At 44.1% G+C, this 24,122-nt stretch overlaps 1 protein-coding gene across 1 annotated transcript in view; it reads left to right on the top strand.

Annotated features, from left to right (window-relative positions):
- The window catches only part of slc49a4 (solute carrier family 49 member 4), a 65,806-nt gene that overhangs the window by 27,779 nt on the left and 13,905 nt on the right, over positions 1 to 24,122 (top strand). The window contains exons 5-8 of the mRNA XM_080753336.1: positions 517 to 625; positions 8,240 to 8,307; positions 16,360 to 16,487; positions 19,911 to 20,093. Coding sequence (XP_080609462.1) covers positions 517 to 625; positions 8,240 to 8,307; positions 16,360 to 16,487; positions 19,911 to 20,093 — 488 coding nt within the window. The remainder of the gene's footprint in view (positions 1 to 516; positions 626 to 8,239; positions 8,308 to 16,359; positions 16,488 to 19,910; positions 20,094 to 24,122) is intronic.

The following is a 24,122-nucleotide window of genomic DNA, read 5'->3' as shown; positions in this document are numbered from 1 at the left end:
GACACTCGTACGACAAAGGAGGGCATTTAAGTGACGAAAAAACATGAAAAGTTGAAATATAATGGAGGTACAAGGTTTCTGCCTGACAGCGACGATATGTGGCTGCAGCCATTGGCAGGCCTCCAAACACCAGTAGACAGCGAGGGAGAGAGATGTGCTGCTTTCACCCTTTCATCTTTGGCCAGCATTGTTGAGCCTTTGTGCCAGCACGTCCGCTTTTTGTATGACTGCTGCTGCAGTCAACATGTGTGAAAAGACCAGGATTTGTGCCTTCTAGCATAGCTCCCCACCTTGTCATTTTATCGTCTTTTAGTAACTAAGAGAGTGAACACATGTACGTCTATCGTCTATTAGTCTCTCTGGTATTCCATCTTAACGAGATACTGTATATTCTTTAGTTGAATATTTTAGCAATGTTTGTTTTTCAACCTCTGTATTTGTTGTCCCTTAGGACAATTCATCATCATATTTACGGTAATATGATTTCCATTTAACATATTTCTCTTTATCCTTCAGTAACCTGCAGTTCCTGAAAATTGCGCTGGCTTATGCCGTCCCCACAGGAGTGATAGCAGGCTGGTCCGGAGTCCTGGATATGATCCTTACACCAGCCAAAGTCAGCCAGGTAACACTAACACACACACACACACACACACACACACACACACACACACACACACACACAGGCGCACACACACACACAGGCACGCACAGACACACACACCGTCTGCTTGGATTACATAATGCAAAACACATTAGTAAACCAGGACAACACAAGGACTTTGTGCTACTGACAAAAAAGTGATTATTTTGCAGAATATAACAGGAATTGTGTCGAGGTGCAGCTTGTATAATTTAGCTTCTTAGCACTTGAACAAAATAAAAAAAAGATGTTAATGCTAATGAATAACGTGACTTTAACTCAGAGATACTGCACCGAAACACATTATTTAGGAGACTGCCTGAAATACCTTTCCTAATTGAGAAAAAAATGTAATCTATTGTGAGATTTGAAATTTGCATTCATTGGTATTGCTATTTTGATTAAGAGTGGAGACTGGAGACCCTATTAAACATGCTTTTTCTTCACAAGGCAGAACATGAACAATGTACCGTAGGTTAAACCTCTGTGTTGGTGGGCAGTTTGCAAACACCTATAAATAGAGCCCACTGTTTATTTCAATATGAAAGTGAAGCGGCAGCAATAGGAGTGCTCGAGTGTCTAGTCCTGCTTTCACCACTCAGCTTTAAAAACCCAAACAAGCCCTAATGGCGAAAAATACTTTAAACAATATCAATATTATTTGTACTCTTCTCACAGATCTCGCCCACTGGGGTGAACAACAGTGGTGATATCATAACAGGCTTTCGGCATCCTCTTCTCGTCTGTGTCCTCAAACATTCCAAAAGAAACTTCCGCCCTCGACGGGCATCTCTCGTGAGCGGTGCCTGTTATCGACCAAGTGCTGTTCTTTTAAGGCCAGCGCACAGAGGAGATGATATCCCTTTTTTAAAAGCAGATGTGAAATGCGGCGGTAGATGTTGACAGGGGTAATTAACCCCAGTGCTCATCATCCGTCAACACCGGCTCTGACAGCCAGTGCAGTGGAGGACGTCTCCCCCGGGCGGAGTCCTCCTCACGTCTACCCTGGCTGATTAACCTGCTCTGAGGTTGGGACTAGGGATGGGACGATAAGCGATGTTATCGTTTATCGTGATAAAAAAACGATAATCGTATAGTGGAGATTTTATTTATCGTGATATTTTCCTCCGTCATGCACTGGGATCAATTCACCTTTTATTTGCCGAGCTGCATGTACGGTACCACTTAAACCCTCTATAATTGGTAAAAGGTACTTATAATATACGCATGCGATACAGTCTTTTTTTCCACTCTCTATCAAATGTCTCAAAATAGACGATCTATGACACGTTGTGAGCTTGTAGATCTGCTATTTATTGGCAAATGTTCCACCCCAGGATAATGGGTTTTGATTATCGCGATAATATCGTAAATCGCGATTTCTGTCACAATAATCGTGATATGACATTTTCATATCATCCCATCCCTAGTTGGGACGAATGCATTCTGAACTTTAAAAATCAAACCTCGGTTCGAAGTGGAGCGGTGAATCTGAGCAGCTATACCCAGTGTGTGTGTGCGTGTGTGAGTGAGTGGTGAGTGTGCCTGGCCTGCACAAAACAGCGCCCCTCCTTTAACTAGTGTGTTGTGTGTGGCCACTCAAGGTATTGCCAGGCTACGGACGGACACGGCCAGCCAGCCACCCAGCCACCCAGCCACCCACATACCCACGGACATACCTGTCTATTGGGAGCGCTTTCACCGCTCCAAAAACACCATCCCCTTACTGTAAGAGAAGAGCCAAAAAAAAATTACAATTTTTGGACAATAAACCTGAAAGAAGGAGAAGGGTCAAGCTTGTCCTTTTCTCTCTCCAGCTGTCTTTCTCTTGCAGCACCCTTTGTCTAACTCACTCTCACCGCTCCAACCTGTCTTGTCAGTATTGTAAGGGTCCATTCAAAAACAGAACTATTATTTGTAGGCGCAAAGATGCGTAGGGAGGTGAGAGTGAACACTTAAGCACTGCGAATCTTTGCATTTGTATCCAAATACTCCAGAGACTGGGCTGGGAATCCGGGATAGCAGTGATGAAGCTCAAGATAGTTGGTGTCTTCTATGTGCCGACATGGCAGATCCTTTTGTCAATAGACAAAGGGAGGGATCTTTTCAAGGTTCTCACATGACAGGTACTGCTTAAGAAGAGATCACACATGGATGGGGGGGGGGGGGGGGGGGGGGCGTGTAGTTAGAAAATAAGACGCGGCGCCTTTGTCTTGCTCACCTTGCTAGCTTTTACCTCTGTCAAAGCCGCATTACAAATTTGTCTTTTAAAAACAAATTACTTTCTTTTCATCTTTCAGTCCCTTATTACATTAATTTTGTAGCTACTTGGGAAAATGCATCATGAAAAGGTGAAGGAAGCTTCTGAAAATTGCAAAATGTGAAGGGTCAACACACACACTGAAACATTACAGCATGCCTTTAAAATGGGATGGGTAGTCGCCACAGCAGTGTCTTTCAACAGTTTTGTTCTCAAGTTCATTTAGTTTCATTTATATTAAAAGGTTCAGGCAACATGGTGTTTGTCCCAGCATTAGCACACTGGTGCCTTGTTCTGATCTTATCTATTGTATGTTCCACCCATAGTGTAAGAGGCAGTTACTATATGGACTGCCAAATGAGACTTGTAGATTATGTTGCTCATTTACTCATGTACTTGGTCACTCTGTTTAAAGTGTTCTTGCCCCTTCCCACCTGCTGTGTTGCATGTCTGTTCATATTGCCGTTATATGTTGAATGTCTAACTGTTTTTGTGGTTGTTTTTTAAAATATGCATGGATTGCCAATGGCAAGAACAGTAATACTGAGAGAGGCAGTTCTATTATTTGTATTAATTCCCTCTTCCTATCCATTTGTTTGTTCATTACGAGGCGGTAATGTGAGCGTGTATTACCTCTCTCTCTCTTACAGAGTGTGTGTGTGTGTGTGTGTGTGTGTGTGTGTGTGTGTGTGTGTGTGTGTGTGTGTGTGTGTGTGTGTGTGTGTGTGTGTGTGTGTGTGTGTGTGTGTGTGTGTGTGTGTGTGTGTGTGTGTGTGTGTGTGTGTGTGTGTGTGTGCGTGCGTGCGTGCGTGCGTGTGTGTGCGTGTGTGCGTGCGTGCACCGTATTCTGGTTCCAGATGTAGCCCTCTCGTCTATAACTCCCATGTGACTCTCTCTCACTATCTCCCTCTCTTTCTCCTCAGCACCAGATCAATACTGAGACACAGCTCCAGCCTCGCCCTCCTTCATTGCCCTCCAATCACTTCTCTCCCTCTCTCTCCTCCTGTCTTCCTCCTTCTGTCTTTCTCTGCACTCGTTCCACCCCAATGTCCCTGCTGGTGTTGGCTGCAGCTGTGTCTCTCTCTTCAGCGTTCTGTTGTACTCCAGTCCTCTCATACCGTCCTTTACATTAACGAGCTAGGTATTGTGGCTTTCAAGCGTCGTCTTCAATCTGCTGCTGCACAACGAGGTTGTAGCTGCCAAGGAGGTGTTGGGGTGGAGGCAGTAGTGGCTGTGGGGTGGGCGCTGTCACTTAAAGCCCTTTTCCTCTTTCAAGGTTACCACATTATTCCACTTCCCTTCGGTAGTCTCTCCTCTTTACAGTTCAATGATACTGCTAACAACATTAAGTTGCTAGACACTAAACTTTGGCGTCTGCATATGTCTCTTTCATTAGCAAGTTAAACACCTTTACAAGCCTTCCACCGAAGTTCTGCTCCCAAAAATGTTTCAGTTTAATCTGAATCATAATAGCGTCTTCATTTTTTTCTTGGTGTTGTATGACACTGAAACATTGTATTCTCTTGTGGTCGGCGCTAGATTAGCTATCCAGATACCAAGCTTTCACAATTAACAGCATCTTGTTAAAGAAGACTTTTAGAAGACATTTACATGCATCCACATCCAGTCTGGTCTCATATCACACTGATCTCTTTCAGAAAGAAATGTCCCAAATTGATTTGTAATATTTTAACTTCTTAAACAACCATGTGTGTAATCACACTGTAATCACGCAAACTACTTCACAGAACTTAATCTCCTATTATTGTCTTAGCCTACCGTCTTTTTCCTCTTGTTTTGTCTTTTCTTGCTGCTATAATGTCTGACGATGCCGAACAAAAACAATTTAACAACAATAAAGTAGAACCTGAAACGCATCATACAGATTTTTTTATATGCCATACCAACATACCAATTGGCTATAATTTCCCTCCAAAATTTCTGGGATCCTGAAGGCATCATCCCATCAACCCCAAATTTAAACCACATATTGCAGGGCCTCTAAACAAAGCAGAATTGAAGTAATTTCACTTCTGAACATAGGGGGTACCACAAATATGAAACATCAAAACATTGTCTTAGAAGCTATAATTTCCCCTGTGGAATCCTTGGATCTCGATAGCTGAAACCATTTCTGTCCGAACACAGCTGAGGGCTAGTCATTGACATTTTTTTCATTTTCATTCTTTCATTTAATTTGAAAGCTGGGAATCATCGCTACAAAATGATATATTGGTTGTGAAGATTGACCCAACAGTTTTGTAGATATAGCTTATAGAGTTATGCCATGCAGAAATACTAGATCTGAGAAATTCAGCCTTTTAGATGAAATGTAACCTGCAAAATGTGAGGTTTCTCTTCACATTAATTTTAAAAAGTCTTATTTACATGCAGAGTTAATCTCTGGCGTTTAAGTGAAATGTAGCCTGATATTTATTATATGCTTTTGTGGCTTTATCACATTTTAGAAAAAAGAAAAAAAAGTAATTTCAGGGCTGGTCTAAAGCTGTGCTTTCCGAAATGACTGCCCCTCTGCTATGCTGGGTCACATTTAAGTGCATTGGGGCAAAAAGTTGGAAAGAAATTTGTATTTGTCGTCGTGCTTATTTCTCCCCCATGTGTATAGTCACTGTCACAGCCAACCTCTAATGTTGGTCTGGGGAGCGACAACCACTCCTCCAATACACACGGAGACATCGCCTGCTTGTTTCATCTGACAGTAAGGAGTTTCACCAGGAAGGTGTAACGCATGCAGAGGCACACGATATCACTCCCAGATTTGCTCCGTGTTTGGAACGGGCGCCCTGGCCAACTTGTAGGAGTTGCTAGAGCAGTGACATAGAACGCTCTCCCCTGCCGGCTTCCAATCTGCCAACATGGCCAATTGTGTTCCTTGCCAGAGGCACCGTGGAGGAATCAAACCTCTGTCTCCGTGGTGGTGGGCAGGAATGTTACCCCTGCTATATACCCAGACGAAGAAAAAAAAAACATAGACTCTTCAAGTGCAACTTAACACTAAATCAATTCCGTGAGCCCATTGCCTTCAAAGGGCCAAAAACCACGGAAGGGCAAAAAAGCTTGCAGCCAGACAGACCCCTGCACACACCACAACCTTCTATTAATTACTTGCCAAATGTGACTCGCCCTAACACTGACAACGTTGTCAGCCCCAGGCTAGCGCTATGTCTCTCTACTGAGTCCTCTCGGCCTCTCTTCCTCCCTTGTCAGGGAAATGCTTCCCGATCTGTGCTGTGGTGCCTGCACAGGCAGCATTGAACTGAACAAATAAATAATAGGTAACGAAACAGAGGGACGCAGGACTCCCCTGGCAGGGGAATTGAACAGCGGGAGGCAACCATTTCCAGGGTGGAACAAGGCAGTTGGGGGGCCAGCTAGAGATGGAGCTGGGCTTAAAGCTGGCAATGTGAAGCTGTGGACATTAGACATTAACAACCGCGGGTGGGGATGGTGTGTGGATTGGGAAGTCAGGTGAGGACTGCAGTCTACATTCACAGCAGGTCTCTCTGTCGTTGCAGCCCTCTCTTGAAAAAGAGAATTCGTCTCATCTGGATCTGAGATGTGAATACAAACAGAATGACTAGATCAAAGGTGTGATACTGTAGTAGACCCATCCTCTGTTCTCTGGGCCCTTGAGTCTAGGGTCCCAGCTGCCTACAGTACCTGTTGCCTGAACCCTGGATCGAAAACCTTGCCAGACTTTCAGGCAGTGGATAACACACAGAGCTCCATATTAATGAGGACAGCTCTGACAGTGGGTTTCAGAGCTGCACTCATGTAATTGCTTCATAAACGGATAATGGCCTTCTAGAATGGAGTTGAAGAACCAAATTCAAGGGAATTCAATTTCTTTAGCAAGTCACCCTTGAACTCTGGGAGCTTTGTGAAAGTTTTATCCCAGGAAAAGCCATTGCTACTAGACAAGAGTACTTCCTTGTTAAGACTGTTGAAATGGATTCCCTGGGATTACACTTGAGGATTGCAGTGCTGAAATAAAGCTATGGATAAAGTCTATGATAACTGGCTTAAAACAGCTTATAATGAGACATGGCTAGAGAGAGACAGAGAGAGACATAAGGAGCAACAAACACGTCAATGTGTCAAGGGGATGAAGTCCCAGCTTTTTCTAACCCCAGCCTCGATTGCTTCAAATCAGTTGTCCCGGCAATAAGAATACTGTTGTTAATCAACATCCATTTTCATCTCGGATTTAAACAGCTTTGTGTTAAGCTTCTCAAAAGTGGAGGCAAACACTGTGTGCTGTCATATTTGAAATATTTTATATCCATATGCTGCGTGGCAACTACTCAATGTGTGTGTGTGCAAACTCCGGGGTGCACTTAATTCACGCCACGTTTGCCTTGGCTAATGCAAATGATAGCCGGGCACCTGCCCACTGAGAGCTATAGCGTCCCGAAGGAGGTTAGCTAGCATGGATCATTATGAGGGATGTAAGCTCTCTAAGCTCAATCATAGCAAGGTTTTGACAGAATGGATTACCCTGAATACATTTTCCATTTAATAGCCTTGATAGTCTACTTTTCTTCATTATAGATTTTTCTGACAGGGCAATGCAGTGTATGATTAAGCAGAATGCATCAGATCCCACTTTAGATTCTGCTATCTTGTTTAGTCGCCCATCTGGTTGTTGTGGTGTGACGTGAGTTATTTGCTGTGTGGAGATTGATGGGAGTCAAACACCTTCGTTGGCGTACAAAGAAACATCCTCTCCTGTTCGTTACTCAGATTAGTGTCTTGTGTTACTGTTGTGTTGTGTTGCGTTGCATTGCGTGTGTGTGAGTGCGTGACTGCATTTATAAGGCTGCTTGTCATGCTGAATCTCCAGTGGACCCTTGGTCATAACGTCCTCTGCTCCATCTGTCAGGCCAAGGGTGTGTGTTTGCTATTTGCTTGTGTGTAAATAAGAAAGGACATCAATCTTACACGCCCACGCATTCTCTCTCTCTCGCGCGCGCACACGCACACACACACACACACACACACACACACACACACACACACACACACACAGGCTGTTTTCTTTCTCTCCTACCACAATTCTGCCCACCAATTTACTAGACTCGTTGATTGACAGGTCTCGGCAGACTTCAGACACTTGGTGCCTGCTCCCTGTCTACCCTGTCTTTACAACCGTGAACAGCATGCTGATGATGAACACCAAATAATACTTCTCTTCTCTTCTCTTCTCTTCTCTTCTCTTCTCTTCTCTTCTCTTCTCTTCTCTTCTCTTCTCTTCTCTTCTCACTCTCCTATCTTTACTTGAAATCTCTCTCCCTCTTTCCCTCTCTCTCTCTCAGGTGGATGCAGGTTGGATTGGGTTTTGGTCCATAGTTGGTGGCTGTGTGTTTGGTGTGGCGATGGCCAGGTAAGTCATACACTTTTGTATCTTACAGTAAAACTAAACGATGGATGCTTTGAATCTTACTCAAAATAGTCATTGCCACACACACAAGTTATCACTCAATTTCCATTGCAATGCCTGACATTATCATTGCCGCGTGCCTGTGTGTGTGTGTATTAGGGCATTCACCAAATATTCGAATATCAAAGTCACTATTCAACGTTGTTCACCGAAGTCGAATATTTTTTTATTTTTATTGTTTTCTCTTTAAAAGATATATAGTTTATAAAGCTTGGCTAGATGGGAAGTCATAAGAATGAGTTGTCAATGCCCCTGGTGGATGAATTTGTTAATGCTCTATACCAGGGGTTCTCAAACCTTTTTAGGCTGTGAGCCCCAAAATAAACATATTTGAACTGAGGACCCCCACCTTGACAAGCACTTGGAATTGTAGGTATTACATTTAATGTGACTCGGTTCCGCAGATAAATATTGTGAAAATATCAGATCTACACGCGAGGCGTTGTGAGCTTGTAGACCGGCTATTTTCACAATGTTCACCTCTTGCTTACTTAATATTTGACGGTTTGGCCAGTTTGGCGAATCCTGTCGAATATTCGACTATTCGGATACTTTGAGGTTGAATAATTCGAATACTAAAAATCGTGTGTGTGTGTGTGTGTGTGTGTGTGTGTGTGTGTGTGTGTGTGTGTGTGTGTGTGTGTGTGTGCGTGTGCGCGCGCGGGATGTCCCCTGAAGCGGCCTCCGCGGGACCAGTGAGCCGTCAAATTAGTGGATAAGCCTTTTTACCATGTGCTTCCCTTTGCACTCGTATCCGTCCTTTCAGTATGCATGGGAATTTGCAAGTGGCGTTCTGTTTGATAGCCTTGGCATTCGGAGCCCAGCCAAAAAGATTACCAAAGTCGAACACCTTTGCTGAGCATGTTCTTCGCTGAGAAGCAGCCATGGGTCGCTTTGCACACCGGGAGAGTCGTAGCCCCCTTCACCTCATCCGCTCCCTCTCCCCTAATATATGATCTGTATTCAGCGCTGTTAAGGTGGGGGTGTCGTGGGCTGGGGGGGGGGGGGATGCTAATGCACCACACCCCTGTTGACGGATAAATGGCCGCTATATACGTCGATAAAAGTGCGGAGTCTGCAAAAGCCAAGGGATTTGTTCCTGCTGCTGACGGATATACGTTTATCGCGAGCACCGTGGGCCCAATCAGCACTAAACAGGCAGGGCCTTCCGATGCTTTTCTTAAAGTTGTAATTAGGGAAATGAGCCTATTAGTCTCGCTGGTAATCAATGAAGCCCCTCACAGTGGGTATTGCGCAAACAGAGTAATGGATTATTTGTGTTGATTGAAAGGACCGTGATTAATTAGTGTCTTTGTTTCGACGGTTATGTAATATTGGTGATGTAACGTTACCTACACTTGGTTTGCAAAGAACTTGTTAAATATATCTGTCATGGGCTGGATACAGCCAGGCTGGCGGTCACTCATGTACTCAGTACACAAGAGTGAAATTAAATGTTGTTGTAGCAGCAATAACAACAACAACAGTAGTAAGTAGAAGGTAAAGATAGTAGAAGGTAAAAATAGTATAGTATGTTACAAATATAATATCTGTATTACCATATGTAAACTACAGTATACGTGCATATGGCGTTGGTATATGTGGCGGCGATAGTCGCAGCCCCAGCCTGAAGCCTCAAAAGTCTAGTATCTCCCTCATTCCATAGGGATATCCCTTTCCTTTGGAGTAATGGATAAGATATTGGACTTTCACGTGGGAGGTCCGCGTTCAAAGCCCGGGTGGGGAGGTTCGTATCACCTCCGTTTCATATGTCCATAAATATCTATTTAGGTGTACATTATGTTTGTGTGTGCAGTCTTAATATGCAAAGTTTACGTGTGTTGTTTAAATATTAGGTGTGTGAGGGGTGCTGTGTGTGTCTACTTGGGTGTGTGTGTGTGTGTGTCTGTGTGTGTGTGTTGTGTTGAAGGCAGAAATAGGCCTATCGTGTCAATCATAAGTTCTGATTGCCTGGTGGAATTAACACCTCACAACACATCACACTGCGATGCGTTGTGAGCTTGTAGATTGGCAATTTTCATGGCATTCACTTTTCCAGGGCTTACTGCTCTGGGTCTTGCCGCTCGAAAGCCTGGTTGCCTGCCTGGGGGAAGTAGCTGGCTGCAGCGTAGCCTACTGCCCTTGGTCTTGTGGCAGCCTATTTCCTTACCCTCCTCTGTCCCCTTCATAATTTCTCTCCCCTTCCGCTCTCTGGCTCTGGCCCCTGTTATCATTAGATCTTGTTTCCCCAGGCCAATTCGAGCTAATGGACTCTGTGAGTTACCCAAGTAGAGGGCTCCTGTTGTCCCTTGCCCACCTACTATCCCCCTGAAGAAGTTGACATTGAGAATTTGGGCGCGAGCGGGCGATATGATATATTGTGCCGTATTCCTATTAACGTGCCCATGCATGAAACACCATCTGGCAATATCGATTATGATTTTGTTCATCAGCCAATTAGACATACTGATACTACAATACAAGGCTTGCTCTACCAGGCACTCTGAACGCCAGCTTGAATGTCCCAATCGATTGTTTGACATTTGAATTCGCGCATGGTTTTCTATCACGCTGTGTTACCTGAATGATAAACGAAATGAGTGACAGCAGCATTCCAGAGATGATTGAGAAATGCCCTCGACTGTCAAGGAGACGAGGCACTGAATCCACAACAGAATATTTAATTAGCAGACATGGCTCAACTTCGCTTGCCTGGTGGTGGTTTAGATTAGAAAAAATTGATCTTTAACAAGAAGGTTATTTGTAAACTGTGTCAAAGGCCAGTTGCAGTTAAAGATAGTTGGGCAGAATATGGAGTACGCAGCTGCCCCTGCCAAAACACAGCCAGCTGAAAAGTTGTTAAAGCCATATGACAAGAACAGTAATTACAGTATTATAAATGTTAATACTGCTGTTCACTGTTTTCAGAACTTGAAAATATTGTTTCTTGTTTAAATATAGTCTAGACACATTGCTAATTTTCTTGAGGTCATATTACTATGCATAATATTCTTGCTATTCACTGTTGTTACTTTTGGCTAATCAAAGGTTTTAAGTTTGTTCTTATTCATATGATGATAACCTTTGTTAACTTTTGTTAAGATGTGTCTGTTTTCTCTTCTTTAGGCCTATGTTTTTAGATTAGCTGATGTAAGTCACTTTCTATGCTAGGACAAAAATATTAATATTACAGCTTTATGAAAGCTGAGAAATATTGACAAATATTGCCAAAGACAAAATACCACAAAACATGTTTTGGCCATATGCAGTATATTGGTCACCTGCAGAAGTGCGTTATCACATTAAATCATCACCATCTCTCCCTCTCCCCTAAGGCGAGTGCAGCAGCATGCCATGGACCATGGCTTGCCACAGGGTGCAGAAAAACAACCTCCATTAAAAACTCTTTATGCCGCAGGTGTAGCGGTGGCACATTTTAAGTGGGTTGAACCCCTCACCGTTTTTCTTTTGGGGGGGAGGGGAGGGGAGGGGAGGGGAGGGGGGGGGGGGGTGCTAAAGTTGCCCTTGGCCAGAAGAAAACACTTACTGCTCGCTAATATTTTGTTGCCGGCATGGCACAGATGGATGGATGGCGGACAACGTGGTGGGTTCAATTAGTGGCAGGCCCTCCGAGGTGTGGCACGCGTGGCGGAAGTGTTTGACAAACGATCCAGCGGCTGTTTAATTGCATGGCCCAGACGCAGACAGCTTGGAGTCAGAGATGACTGTGGCAACACAGTTGCTGTATTTTGGGGCAGAAAGTGGTGTGTGGCAAGAATAACAAATATGCATGGCTATTTATCAGTCATTTACTAGCTTCGGGACTGGGGTGGAGTGGGGAGGAGGCAGGAGGGGCAGATGGGAGAGAAAAGAACCAAGGTTTATGACTTATGAAAAAGACACTTGATTTTGAGTTAATGAGAGATTTGATCAAGCAAATAAAAATGGCTTCCTAATTTGTTTGGCCAATAAGCATGGCCCTCTCCATCGTGTCACTGCAGCTATCAACTCAAGCCATCTACGTCTGCTTGTTAATTCTGTAATGTTTCACACCAAATGTCTAATGTCGCACACTAAAATCAGAGACATGGCCAAATGATAACATCAGACTTGAATGATTGTTGAATCATTCCCTGCAGGCATGCAAGTGGAGTACAGAAAATGGAATCTGATGTGACATGATTTAAAAGACGCTATCTTGACATGCAATATAATCCAGTTAAAGGGAGCATAAATTATAGGATTTTAATTATGGCATTTCCTCTTGACAAGACAAGGCCGCTCTTTCAGTTGACATAGTTGGTTATAACAAATCCTTGAATTACATCTCTGGAGACATGCAATATTCATGACAGAAGCTTTACTATTCAGATATGATGATGGGTAAAAACAGAAAATTATGATGATCCACTCTGATTTCATTGGAGCTTAACTCATAAACTGCAGTACCACCCACATTGTGAAAGTTCCCTGTGAGATGATCTACACACAGTCAAATCTTGAGAGTTCATTTAACTCTGAGATTCAAATGAAAACTCAGGATCTTGCAACGTACTGTATGTAGGTCAGCCCAAACGTCCACTGCAGGCTGAACACAAGGTTGCTATTTGCAATCAAAACATGGATTATGCAATAGTGAGAAACTAGGCTCAATCAAACTATGGCTCCCTTGGTTTTGGGGAATTGGCCCCCTCCCAGAGAGAGTTAAATAATAATAATAAGTAGACAAAGTCGCTTTATATAGAGTAAAGGAAGGAACCAACTTTATTAATTAAATTGTTGAGAAAAGAGGATTTTTGGACGTATGCATTAAACACAGTTGATCCACACAGACACAATGGCCTAAAGGCCTGATTATACTTGTCTGTCATGTCTGTGTACAGCGTCCTCAACATGGCTGTAATGTTCTGTCTGCTGACTTGCGTGCGTTGAAGAGCAGGAGCAACACAGGCGGCACTCAATACAAGACATAAACTATGTCTTTCTTCCAGATAACTGAAGGACTTTGTGAGAAGAGTCTTCTGTCCTCTACTGTTTACTCTAACTTGCGTCAGTTATTTCTGTGCATTCCTGTTATACACAATAGACCTCAACACCTCATATGCTAATACATTCCTTCAGCAAAGCATCTAGAATGTATTTTTATTCATTCTTTTTTAGTCTGTATTTCATTTAACATCGCTTCAACTTCAAGTCCTTTTTTTCTAATACAGCGCGTAGTGATGGATCTCCTCACTCAACCTCTCCTCAAACAGAGCATCTATTTTTCATGCGCAGTCTGTACTCATCCACTGTCACAAAATCTGGGATGCACGTGGATGTCCCTCCGAGCAAATTATGTCATAGGACACAGCTACGGAGACACGACAAGTATAAGTATATAAGTATACCAGTAAGACGCCCTAAATCAGGAGATAAGCGACCGTCAGGTCGCATACACAAACTTTAGAAGGCAATGGTAGCCAATCAGGAGGGAATATGGGAAATGGGACAGATCCATGTTGATGACAGGACTTTAGAGATACTGTGTACCGCTTTGCGTGATTTTAGTGCAAAATCTGTAGGAGCAGTGTCCAAAAATGTGTTTGGCAAGAATCGGCCTCATGGTGGCGCTAGAAGAGGGCCATGTGAGGGGTGGAGGTTGTGGTTTGGCAGCCAAGGAGTGAGTGTGCAAAGTTTGGCATGGATAGGGGTAACGGTGGCGGAGATATGAGTAGGGCAAAATGTGACCTGACCTGACCTGACCTGACCTGACCTGACCTGACCTGACTTACTGACAGACAGCCGGTGGAGGTTTTGATAGTAACTGCGACCTGACGGTCGCAATAATTGTGTGTGTGTGTGTGTGTGTGCGTGTGTGCGCACGCGCGCATATCGTTAAGACCTTTTATTTTAAATGATTGAAGTGAATTGTGTGCTCCTGTATCTTCTTTGTGTTCAGTCGTTGAGAGGTGACCCAAAGACAAGCTCCACCACTGGTTTTCCCAACTCTTAACAAACTCCGCTGAACAGCAGCGTTTGATTCAAGCTCTGTTTGACTGCATTTCACCCTGCCAGTCAACTGTCAGACATCAGTCGATTATGGAGCGTTGAGGAAACAAGCTACTTACAGTATGGCTTTTTTGGCTTGAGCTCTAGATTGGGAGCGATATGAGAGTGGCGCTGATCCTCAGTCCAGAGAGATAGGGGGCTTGGCTCATTGCGGACCAAGGATTTAGTCCTCTCTTGGCACTGCTTGTGCCCGGTGGGTGGAAGGCTTGTAGATGTGTGCCAGCCAGTGGCAGATGGGAGATGAAGATCTGAGTGGTGTGGCTTTGGGGAGAGAGAGAAAGAAAAACCATACTAGTCTGGGTAAATGATGATTTGGTCTTCGATCGGAACTCCCTCCTGCTGTCCAGCCCAGAGCCTTCCTCGAAAACACTTTTACTACGGTTTTATCTCGACAGATCCCTTTACCAGTAATGGAGGAAATCCAGCTTAAGCCATGCATTATTCTTAATAGGAGCTAGATACAAAAGCTAAGCCTTGGAAAATTCTGTCGCAGTTTGGCCCCTTGGGCTACAGCAGTTTCTTCCACAGTTACAGTATGCGGAAAACTGATGCTTAAATGGAGCTGTGATTAGATGTGTTCCTATACATGGACTTGGAGATAGTTGTGTGTTGTGTCAAATATTCACTGCCGGTCCTTGTAAGTACACATTAAGGTGCCTCCACACCGAAAATACTACAGGAGACTTGTTCAAACTGTTCACAGACTGCAAAGAACTGCAAAAAACTAAGCACATTGAATTTTCCAGCCGACTGTATGCCGACTGTAATTACTGTACAGTTTTGCGCATGCGCACTGTGTTGCCATATCGGCTCGTTACAAGCGACTTTGATCCTGTTTTCCTATAATGTTTCTAGTTGTGGGTTACTTTAGTTTGGGCATGTTTCTGAATTGTAGTTGCTTATTTGGCCTTGCTTTCAACATTCTTTTCGAAAATAGCTAATGTAATAGAGCTCAATAGGTGAAACTGGACGCTTCTTTAGGCTTTGTTTTCATAGACCTGGTCGCTTGTTTAACTCACAGAATCTGGCAACCGCGGAGCAGAAGCGGAGATGCTTCCTGTCCAGTGTTTTCCTTCTCCTCACACCAAAACAACACACATCACTATTACTAGCGTTGCCTTGGAGTTGATTAGTATAGGAAATTGAGCGTTGAGATTGTGAATATGCTATTTAGTTAAAATGTGCAACGGGAAAATGTCTCTGGCTTATTTAGCCTTGGTTTTGCTGCAGCAGTAGCATTATGGTCCATTTACAACTCGCTACAATTCACCGACGTCAAGGGGCGACTCAACAAAACTGATAAAGTCCAGTCTTCCAGTTTTCCGTCGATAGCGTTCCCGACCCGCTGCCGAAAACCTACCGATGAGCTCCCATTTACTCCGCCTTCCGGCCTGAGGGAGATAATTAGCGCAGTAATTTACATCACCCAGAGACAGAGGTAGCGATCGGTGAGGGCACAGCAGAGGGCCACAAATCTACTCGCAGTACAAGAACCAGAGTGTCTTTGAGAACAAGAACCTCCGTCTCGCGGTCACCTGCTTTGCTGGTGCAACCAGTTAAATAAACACTCTTGAGTGGTGTATGCACGCACATAATGACAAAGAGCTCTCTCAGCTCAGGCACTCTGACAACAAGTGGCGGGCGGAAATGATCTATCCCACCGGCTGAAATGGTACGCGTCTCCGCTAATAGATTATGACACAGAGTCAGATGCGAGGCAGGTGCTAGGTTGCTCACCGTGAAGGATGTCTCTCACCTTTCCAGGTCTGCTATCTTTGCTCAGCGTACCGTCTCTCAAGCGCTGTCTGCCTCCATTCCCTGAGGTGTTGAGATATGTGTGGATGCTGGAGGTATTGCTTATGGAGTAGTTTGCATATACTGTATTTCTCTGTATGCTTCAGTGCTTTTTAAACGTAGTCCCTTTTTTCCTCTCCTATGCCACAGGTTTGCGGACTCCATCCGGGGCATGTTGAAGCTTATCCTGGTGTTGATGCTGGCCGGTGCCTCGCTCTCCTCCACCTGGTTTACCCTCACCTGCCTCACCAGATTCACCCACCTACCCTCCACCACAGGTGGGTCGGTCTCCACTGCCGCACAGACGCCGGAAAAAACTTACTGTATTTAAAGGCGATGTCGTACGCACACAGAATGAATTTAGCTGCCTTGACATCAGATGGATTGCGACGTCTGGCATGGCCCCCTCTTGAATAATTTAAGGGATTCATTAAGCGTATATAGACACAGAGGTACTAGCCCGTGTTTGTATTCCAGTCTTGCGGTTAGGTTCAATACATATTCAGCACTGCCAGTCCATTAGCGAGAAGACATCAGCGACAGACCTATTAAGGACTTGGGGACCGAGTGGAGACGAGTCGCGTCTCCTTGCAGTTCTCCCGAGTCCAAAAAACAGCGTATACTGTTCAAAACCTGCTGATACTCACCATGATCATCCATCACCATTCTCCCAGCCTTGGCACCGCTGTCAGTCTATTAATCTCCCTCCCATCCCCGCGCTGGCAGCCCACAGACGAGCAGGCAGGCTCCAGCCTCGCTCATCCACCTGGCATGGGCGCGTGAGTGATCCTGCCGCAGAGTCCGCCAAATGTCCCCACTCCCCCTTATCATCCCCGTTGGGATGTTAAACAGCATGCGATGTTAAACACCACCTAACGTATTTTAATCCATAGTTTTCCATTGTTTCATATTTTGCCCAGTGCAGTGGCACTGTATGTTCCGTATACTTACATTTTGTAGTTATTTAACCCCATGAATGTAGGCAAAAATAGCCAAACATTCGGCGAATATAGCAGATCTACCAGCTCAAGGCATCGCAATCAGCGATTATGATGCCTTGAGATGACCATACGGCCAAGTATAGACCCCAACAGAGTTAATTCATACTCCCATCACACGACTGGTGTCGCGTGCCGAAAACAGGCAGCGACGGCACAGGACACCATGGGACTACAGAGTGTGAATGAGGCCTAGCAGTCCTCACAGGAAAGGACTGCTGAGGTTCCAGTGCAGTGCTTCACTTTGTATCTCTCTTCTTACTGCCTTGTGGGATTTGAAGGCTGTGAACCTGATGTAATAATAATGTGAGGAGAAGCACAGAGGGTGAAACGGTACAGTGCAGAGTTTGATACCTGCTCTTTGGTTGTTGGGGGAGGAGCCGGGCTTTGAAAACTGCGTGAGTGGCTTCTGGGCTCGATTGACAAAATATTTTATGCAAAAAATACTAGATTAATATTGTTAAAATAGTTTTTACACTTTTTAAAGATGAAAAAGGAGATATCAGATGAATATAGTGCTAAAGTGGTTAAACTGGGGAACTCTCTAGCAATGCTCTGTCTAGCCACACAAACACATGCACGTGCATGCCTACAGGCAATCATGCATACAGTGCATCATGCTTGGCATTGACCGGTTCTCTAATAGCGAAATGCTTTTGAAATGGATGACCTAAATCGGTTCACTCTGAGGATTTAGTGGAGAAACGCAGCCAGTCTTCACAGCAGGGAGTTAAAACCTGAATGCACCATTGTTTTCTCATTATCAAAGCCCTGCCGTATTGATAGCACAGCTGCGTATGTAACTGTGAGAAGCCGGTGGTTCATTTGTTTGTCGTATGTTTATTGCAGTGTTCCCATTGCCTTTCTCATATCCTTCCACAGACTAGTACGTTAATGTTGGTAAATGGTGTATTTTTATAGCTCTTTATCCAAAGCACTTTACAATGTCTATTACATTCACCATTCACACACACATTCACACACCGATGGTGAAGGAAACTATGCAAGGTACCGACCCGCTCATCCAATTTGGGGTTCAGTGTCTTGCAAGGACACTTCCACACTAAGCCAGAGAAAGCCAGGGTTCGAACCGTGAACCTTCCAATTCCCAAGTGGCCGCTCCACCTCCTGAGCTACTGCTATCAACTATCAGCATACATTTCCATTCCTCGTCTGGACCGGGATAATGATCTGGTTGCAGCGTACATTTGTTCACTCTCTTAGTTAAAGGACAAATAAACACTGAGGCTTTTACTGTGTTAGACACCACCCCCCCATGTCTTTGTGAAAAGTGAATTCAGAAATGCACAAAATAACTCGCCAGTGCAGGTATTTTTAAATTGATGGCAGACTGAGGGCCAACGACTTTAACTCCAAAATTGAATTAAGCGTTATAAAATGGCCATGCCGTGGAGTGCAATCCTGCTCTTTTAAATCGAAATCTTATATGAAGATAATGTACCGGGCGGTCAGAGTGAAGCGGGCCATCTATAATCCTAGGACTGATGAAGTGAAACAAAGCAGGAGAGAACACCGGTTCATGGCGGGACGGTGGCAGGAAAAAAGATGTCTTGTCTTGTTGTTGTGTACCCAACCTGACTGACCTTCACTGTTTGAACAGCTGCTCTAGCCAGGAGTATTTGTGTCTTATTACAGCACTGTATGAAAACCTAGAAAGGGCACCGTAGAGACAAATCAATTCCAGAACCATTTTCCATCTTGGCTTTTCTCCTATCAACACATTGGTGGGCTTAACAAAGTAAAAGTAAGTAAAAGTCTGTTCTCTCCGTACGTATACAAGTATAGCCGTGTTCACATACAGTTACCTGTGCTTTACGGTTGCACATGAAGATATGTATTATCACCATCATATGGAACAAATGTGTCACAGAATGCCCCACGGATTGATTAACCACCTAAACCATACAGTACATGGTCAGCCGACGGTCCGGGGCCCACCTTCACTTTAACTCATTGACCGCGACCACCCGAGGAACCCGAGAAAGTCCCATGTCTTTCACTGCCTGTCTTCTCTTACCTTTTTAACGTGGGCGCTAGAGTTTCCATCGTGCGCAATTGGACACAGACTATGCATCTTGCGTGTGTAGGTTGTTCACAGCTTCAAAACAAAACAAACCCGGTGAAAATCCGTCCATCCATTCTCTATCATCAAGCCGCTTGTGTAAACAGAAAGCAAACAACCCCAAGGCAGGGACGGACCATTTCCGCTTCTGGTTTTCGGGTTCCTCGGGCCTGGCAGAGAAGGACTTAGACAGGGTTTTATTGGCAGGGAATCTGTTAATGCAGCCCGTGTGTCAATATCCAAATGCCGATATATTATTGATTTCATGATCAGCTTTTCCAATTCCTAACGTGCAACGTTTACATGACCCATCTTGTTCGTCAACTTTCTCCGCCAAATGTTCATGTCCACAAGTGGTTAACCACTCTCAACATGGTTTCCTTATTTTGGGGCACATCGTTATTGGCAAAATAATCTACAATCTATAAGCTCACAACACGCCTTTGAGCCTGTAGATCTGCTATTCATGAATAGCCAAAGTATAAAATGGTGCTTAAATTGTTTAATTCCTCTTTCGTTTTTGACACGGGACCAAAGCTTTGCTATGAATGTATATAGCAGTTCCATTGTTTACGCTAATTTATTTATTGATGTGGTTCTCTCTCCCTTGCCCTCCGCAGCCACCCTGTACACCTCCTGCATCCTGGTGGGCATCTTCATCAACAGCAGCGTGCCCATCTTCTTTGAGCTGTTCATCGAGACGGTGTACCCGGTCCCCGAGGGCATCACCTGCGGCGTGGTCACCTTCCTGGGAAACCTGGTCACCGGCCTCATGCTCTTCTTCCTCTCCTTCTACTGCACCGGTAAGATGCGATGGAACGGCTAATCAAACTATGGATTATCAACTACAGTATAGGGATGGGACGATCACAATACAATTATTGTAAAAAAAGAAATTGCAATTCACAATATTATTGCGATAATCAAAAATCGATTATCCTGGGGCGGAACATTTACCATAAAATTGCCGATCTAGAAGCTCACGAAGACGTTTGATAGAGAGTGAAAAAAGGACGGTGTCGAGTAGTTATAGAGGGTTTAAGTGGTACCGGATATGAAGCTCGGCAAATAAAAGGTGAATTGATCCCAGTGCATGACGGAGGACGATATCACGATAAATTTAATCTCCGCAATACGATTATCGTGAGTGTTTTTTTATCACGATAAACGATAATATTGCTTATCGTCCCATCTCTAGATGGGATGGAACAGCTAATCAAACTATGGATTATCAAGTACAGTAATTGATTATTTAAAGGTGTATTCAGTGATAATGAAAGTGGCCGGGGGTCATTTTGTCACAGCGTGGAAATGTTTAGTTTTTTATAGATTCCCTACACCGTTATAATGTTCTTGTTTTGATCATTAGACCCAATCACTGAATATATAGGCCTACGTCTCCAGCTTCAGGATATGTATGATACTGATTTACTACGAGACTGTGGCATTTTATGAGTTCAGTAGTTTACAATCTAGGCATTTAGCAGACGTTCTTAATTCAGAGTGACTGTGGTTCTCAAAACTTTTATTTTGACCATCATAACTAAACATCATAACATAACTAGAAGCAGTGCTCTTCCGAGCACAGGTCTCCACCAGGCCACACAAATCGGCCTGTTATAGCGCCACCATGAGGCTGATTTAAAAAATGTGGGGCAGAGGTTCTGAATTAGCATCCAGGGAGTGTGTGTGCTCAGTTTGGCAGCGATCGGGCCAACGGCGCCGGAGATTAGCTGGTAACAACCATGCCACACAAATCGGCCTGTTATAGCACCACCATGAGGCTGATTTGAAAAATGTGGGGCAGAGGTTCTAGATTGGCATCCAGGGAGTGTGTGTGCTCAGTTTGGCAGCGATCGGGCCAACGGTGACTGAGATTAGCTGCTCACAAACTGCGAGGACGCACGGACGCACGCACGCACGGACGGACGGACGGACGGACGGACGGAGGGGAAAACATACTCTCCCTCAGCCTTCGGCTGGTGGAGACAACTACGGCCATACTCTACCCTGATTGGTCGAGGACTGGCTGGCCACCTCTGAAAACGGAATCTAGCTATGCTCACAACACGGGCCATGGTGGAAGTCAATATATGGTCAGCACACATTCTAGTGAGGAGAATGAATGGAAAATATAACAATTATATTTTTATTTGAATAAAATACAATCACTGAATATACCTTTAAATGTATAATCATTTATATTAAGATAATCAATTTAGGAAAAATACATATTTTGTCTTTTCTTCCCCTTGTATGATGATGTATAAATGATAAATGGTGCATTTATATAGCGCCTTTATCCAGGGTGCTTTGCAATGATTGTGCATTACATTCACCCATTCACACACAGATTCACACATCCAATGGCGGAGGAAACTATGCAAGGCACCAACATGCTTAACCTCGCCCACCAGGCTTTCAGAGAGAAAGCCTGGTGTTTGTTCACAACAGCCCGTTTGGTTTCCGCCCAACGCGGAAACCACTAGAAGAAGCGGCGTCGCTCTGATTTGGTTCCCTCCGTTTGTTTCCCCAATCCCTTTTAAAATGCTCGAGTAGCCTAGTGTAGTCTTTCCAGTCGCTACGAGTTGGACTAAAAAAAGATGCATATAACAAACAAATTTTTCAAAAGCAAAACTACTCTGCATCAAGGAGTTTATTAGGTAGGCCTTAAAAGTATGTCCTTGAGTGCAGGGGAATTATTTTGGGTTAAAACTGTTTCCGGTGGATAGTTCCGGCCAAATTGTAGTCCTTTGAGTACTACAACGTGACGTTTTGAGGTTTCCGCTCCAGACCGGTTACAAGTCCGAAAAGTGAAGTGATCCCAGACTACCAACATGCTCATCAGGGGCAGTTAGAGGTTCAGTGTCTTGCTCAAGGACACTTCGACGCACACTCTGGGGGAGCCCGAGATCGAACAAACTTCCAGTTCACAGGCGGCCACTCTACCGTTGAGCCGCCCGTATAAACAGGGCTTAAGTCTGTATGCCCTGGTCAACTAAGTATAGTGGTTAAGTGACTTGCTCAAACCTTGGAAATATACATAGTTGTTGTTGTTGGAAGGGGGTGGGGCTTCTAATTGGAATTGTAGTAGTAGTAGTATCGGTTGTTCGATAATAGACACGAGACGTGTAATTCAGCACCACACAACTAAACAGTACATGTCACATGATGGGGCAGCCAGCCAATAGATGAAACCAGAGAGATGTGGGTCAACGCATGAACAATCAAGCTGGAATGTGACTGCCGTGAAATCATATCTTTATTCTTCTAGCGCAATCTCAGCGGTATTGTTCTGCATACAAAAGAAAACAACACATCTGTTGGTAACCATATACATAGGTTTGACAGACAGGTCAAGGTTCAGCAGGTGAGACCACATAAGGGGTTTACCATGGCAATGCTAATATTCATTAGGGTTAGGGTTAGGTATAGTTTTACAGAGGTTACGGTTAGGGTTACGGTTAGAGTTAGGCATAGTAAGCTAATGGCTAAACACAGCCGAGCTAGGCTAGTAGATAAACAACGAAAGATGTGTCGCAAATGAGTGATGTCAGCGACTATCCAAGTGAATGGCTGTTGTCGCCGTCTCATGGTGAATACGCAGAATTACACAGGTGCGCTGATAAGAGACTATCAAGGTGAATTGATCCAGGTGGTGTTAGGGGTGTGTGTGTGTAAAAGTACATTTTCTTGAAACTTTCATGTATTGTTTTAAACTTTCAGATATGCTAGATACATTGCAGATTCAGTGAACTATTCACAAACTTTTTTGTAAAACTTACTGCTCATGATTATCAAAGGTCCGTATTTCAAAATATTACAGGAGACTGCTCAAAACAAGGATTTAAAATAGAGAAATGTCAACCTTCATAAGTCAGTTTCCGCAGTCAGTTATGATTTGGGGTTCTATGGCATCTATTCTTTACGCAATATTCAAATTTTTTAGATGGAACTGTATATATTGTATAGCATCCTTATGCAGCAAAAGGGACGCAACGCAACTTGGTTTGTTAATGAGCCTCGTTCAGCAGAGGGAAGCAAGATTGTAATTTAACCTCAGTTTTATCTCCCTCAGTTTGCAGCCTAGCATAGTTTGAAAGTATAATGTAGACACAGGGCAAAGAGGACATACTTCTCTGCCTCCATGGGTTTAACGGCAGCCAGAATAATCATATCAGATCCATATCCAATCCATGTGAGGGTCTAATATGTGCATGAATGAGTGTTTGCAGATTTGTGCGGGTGTGTATGTGTGTTTTTCCTTTTTTTAATCTTCCCTTTCTTTAAAGCCATCGCCTCTGTTTTTGCCCACCTCTCTCCACGGTCTGATTAACCTTCACATCACAAAGCCAATCAGCTGGAATGATGAGTAATACTTTGAGAGAACACACTCTCTCTCTCTCCCCACACACGCTCTATTTCTCTCTCTCTCTCTCTCAAACACACACACACACACACACACACACACACACACACACACACACACACACACACACACACACACACACACACACACAGACTATCTGTCTGTCTCTTTCTCTCTCGCCTTTGTTTTAGTCAATGGGAAGATATATTTTCAGATCCTCATAAATATTCATGACGTTCACCCTTCTCTCCTGCCAAGTTCTTCTCCCCATTGCCATTACGGCAGGTGGAAGCGAGCTAATGACAGCTGCTGCCTGACAACTGCATCCCCAGCCTTACAGTAGGTAGTTGTGGATGGTTGCACCAGCCAGTACAGGTGAGATACGGGCATTGTGGTGAAAGTAACTAAGTACATTTACTTAAGTACTGTACTTAAGTACAATTTTGAGTTATTTGTACTTTAC

Source organism: Nannobrachium achirus (assembly GCF_963921795.1).
Source record: "Nannobrachium achirus genome assembly, chromosome: 22".
NCBI lineage: Eukaryota > Metazoa > Chordata > Actinopteri > Myctophiformes > Myctophidae > Nannobrachium > Nannobrachium achirus.
Note: the sequence above shows the minus strand (reverse complement) of the source record. Positions and strands in the feature narration are given on the sequence as shown.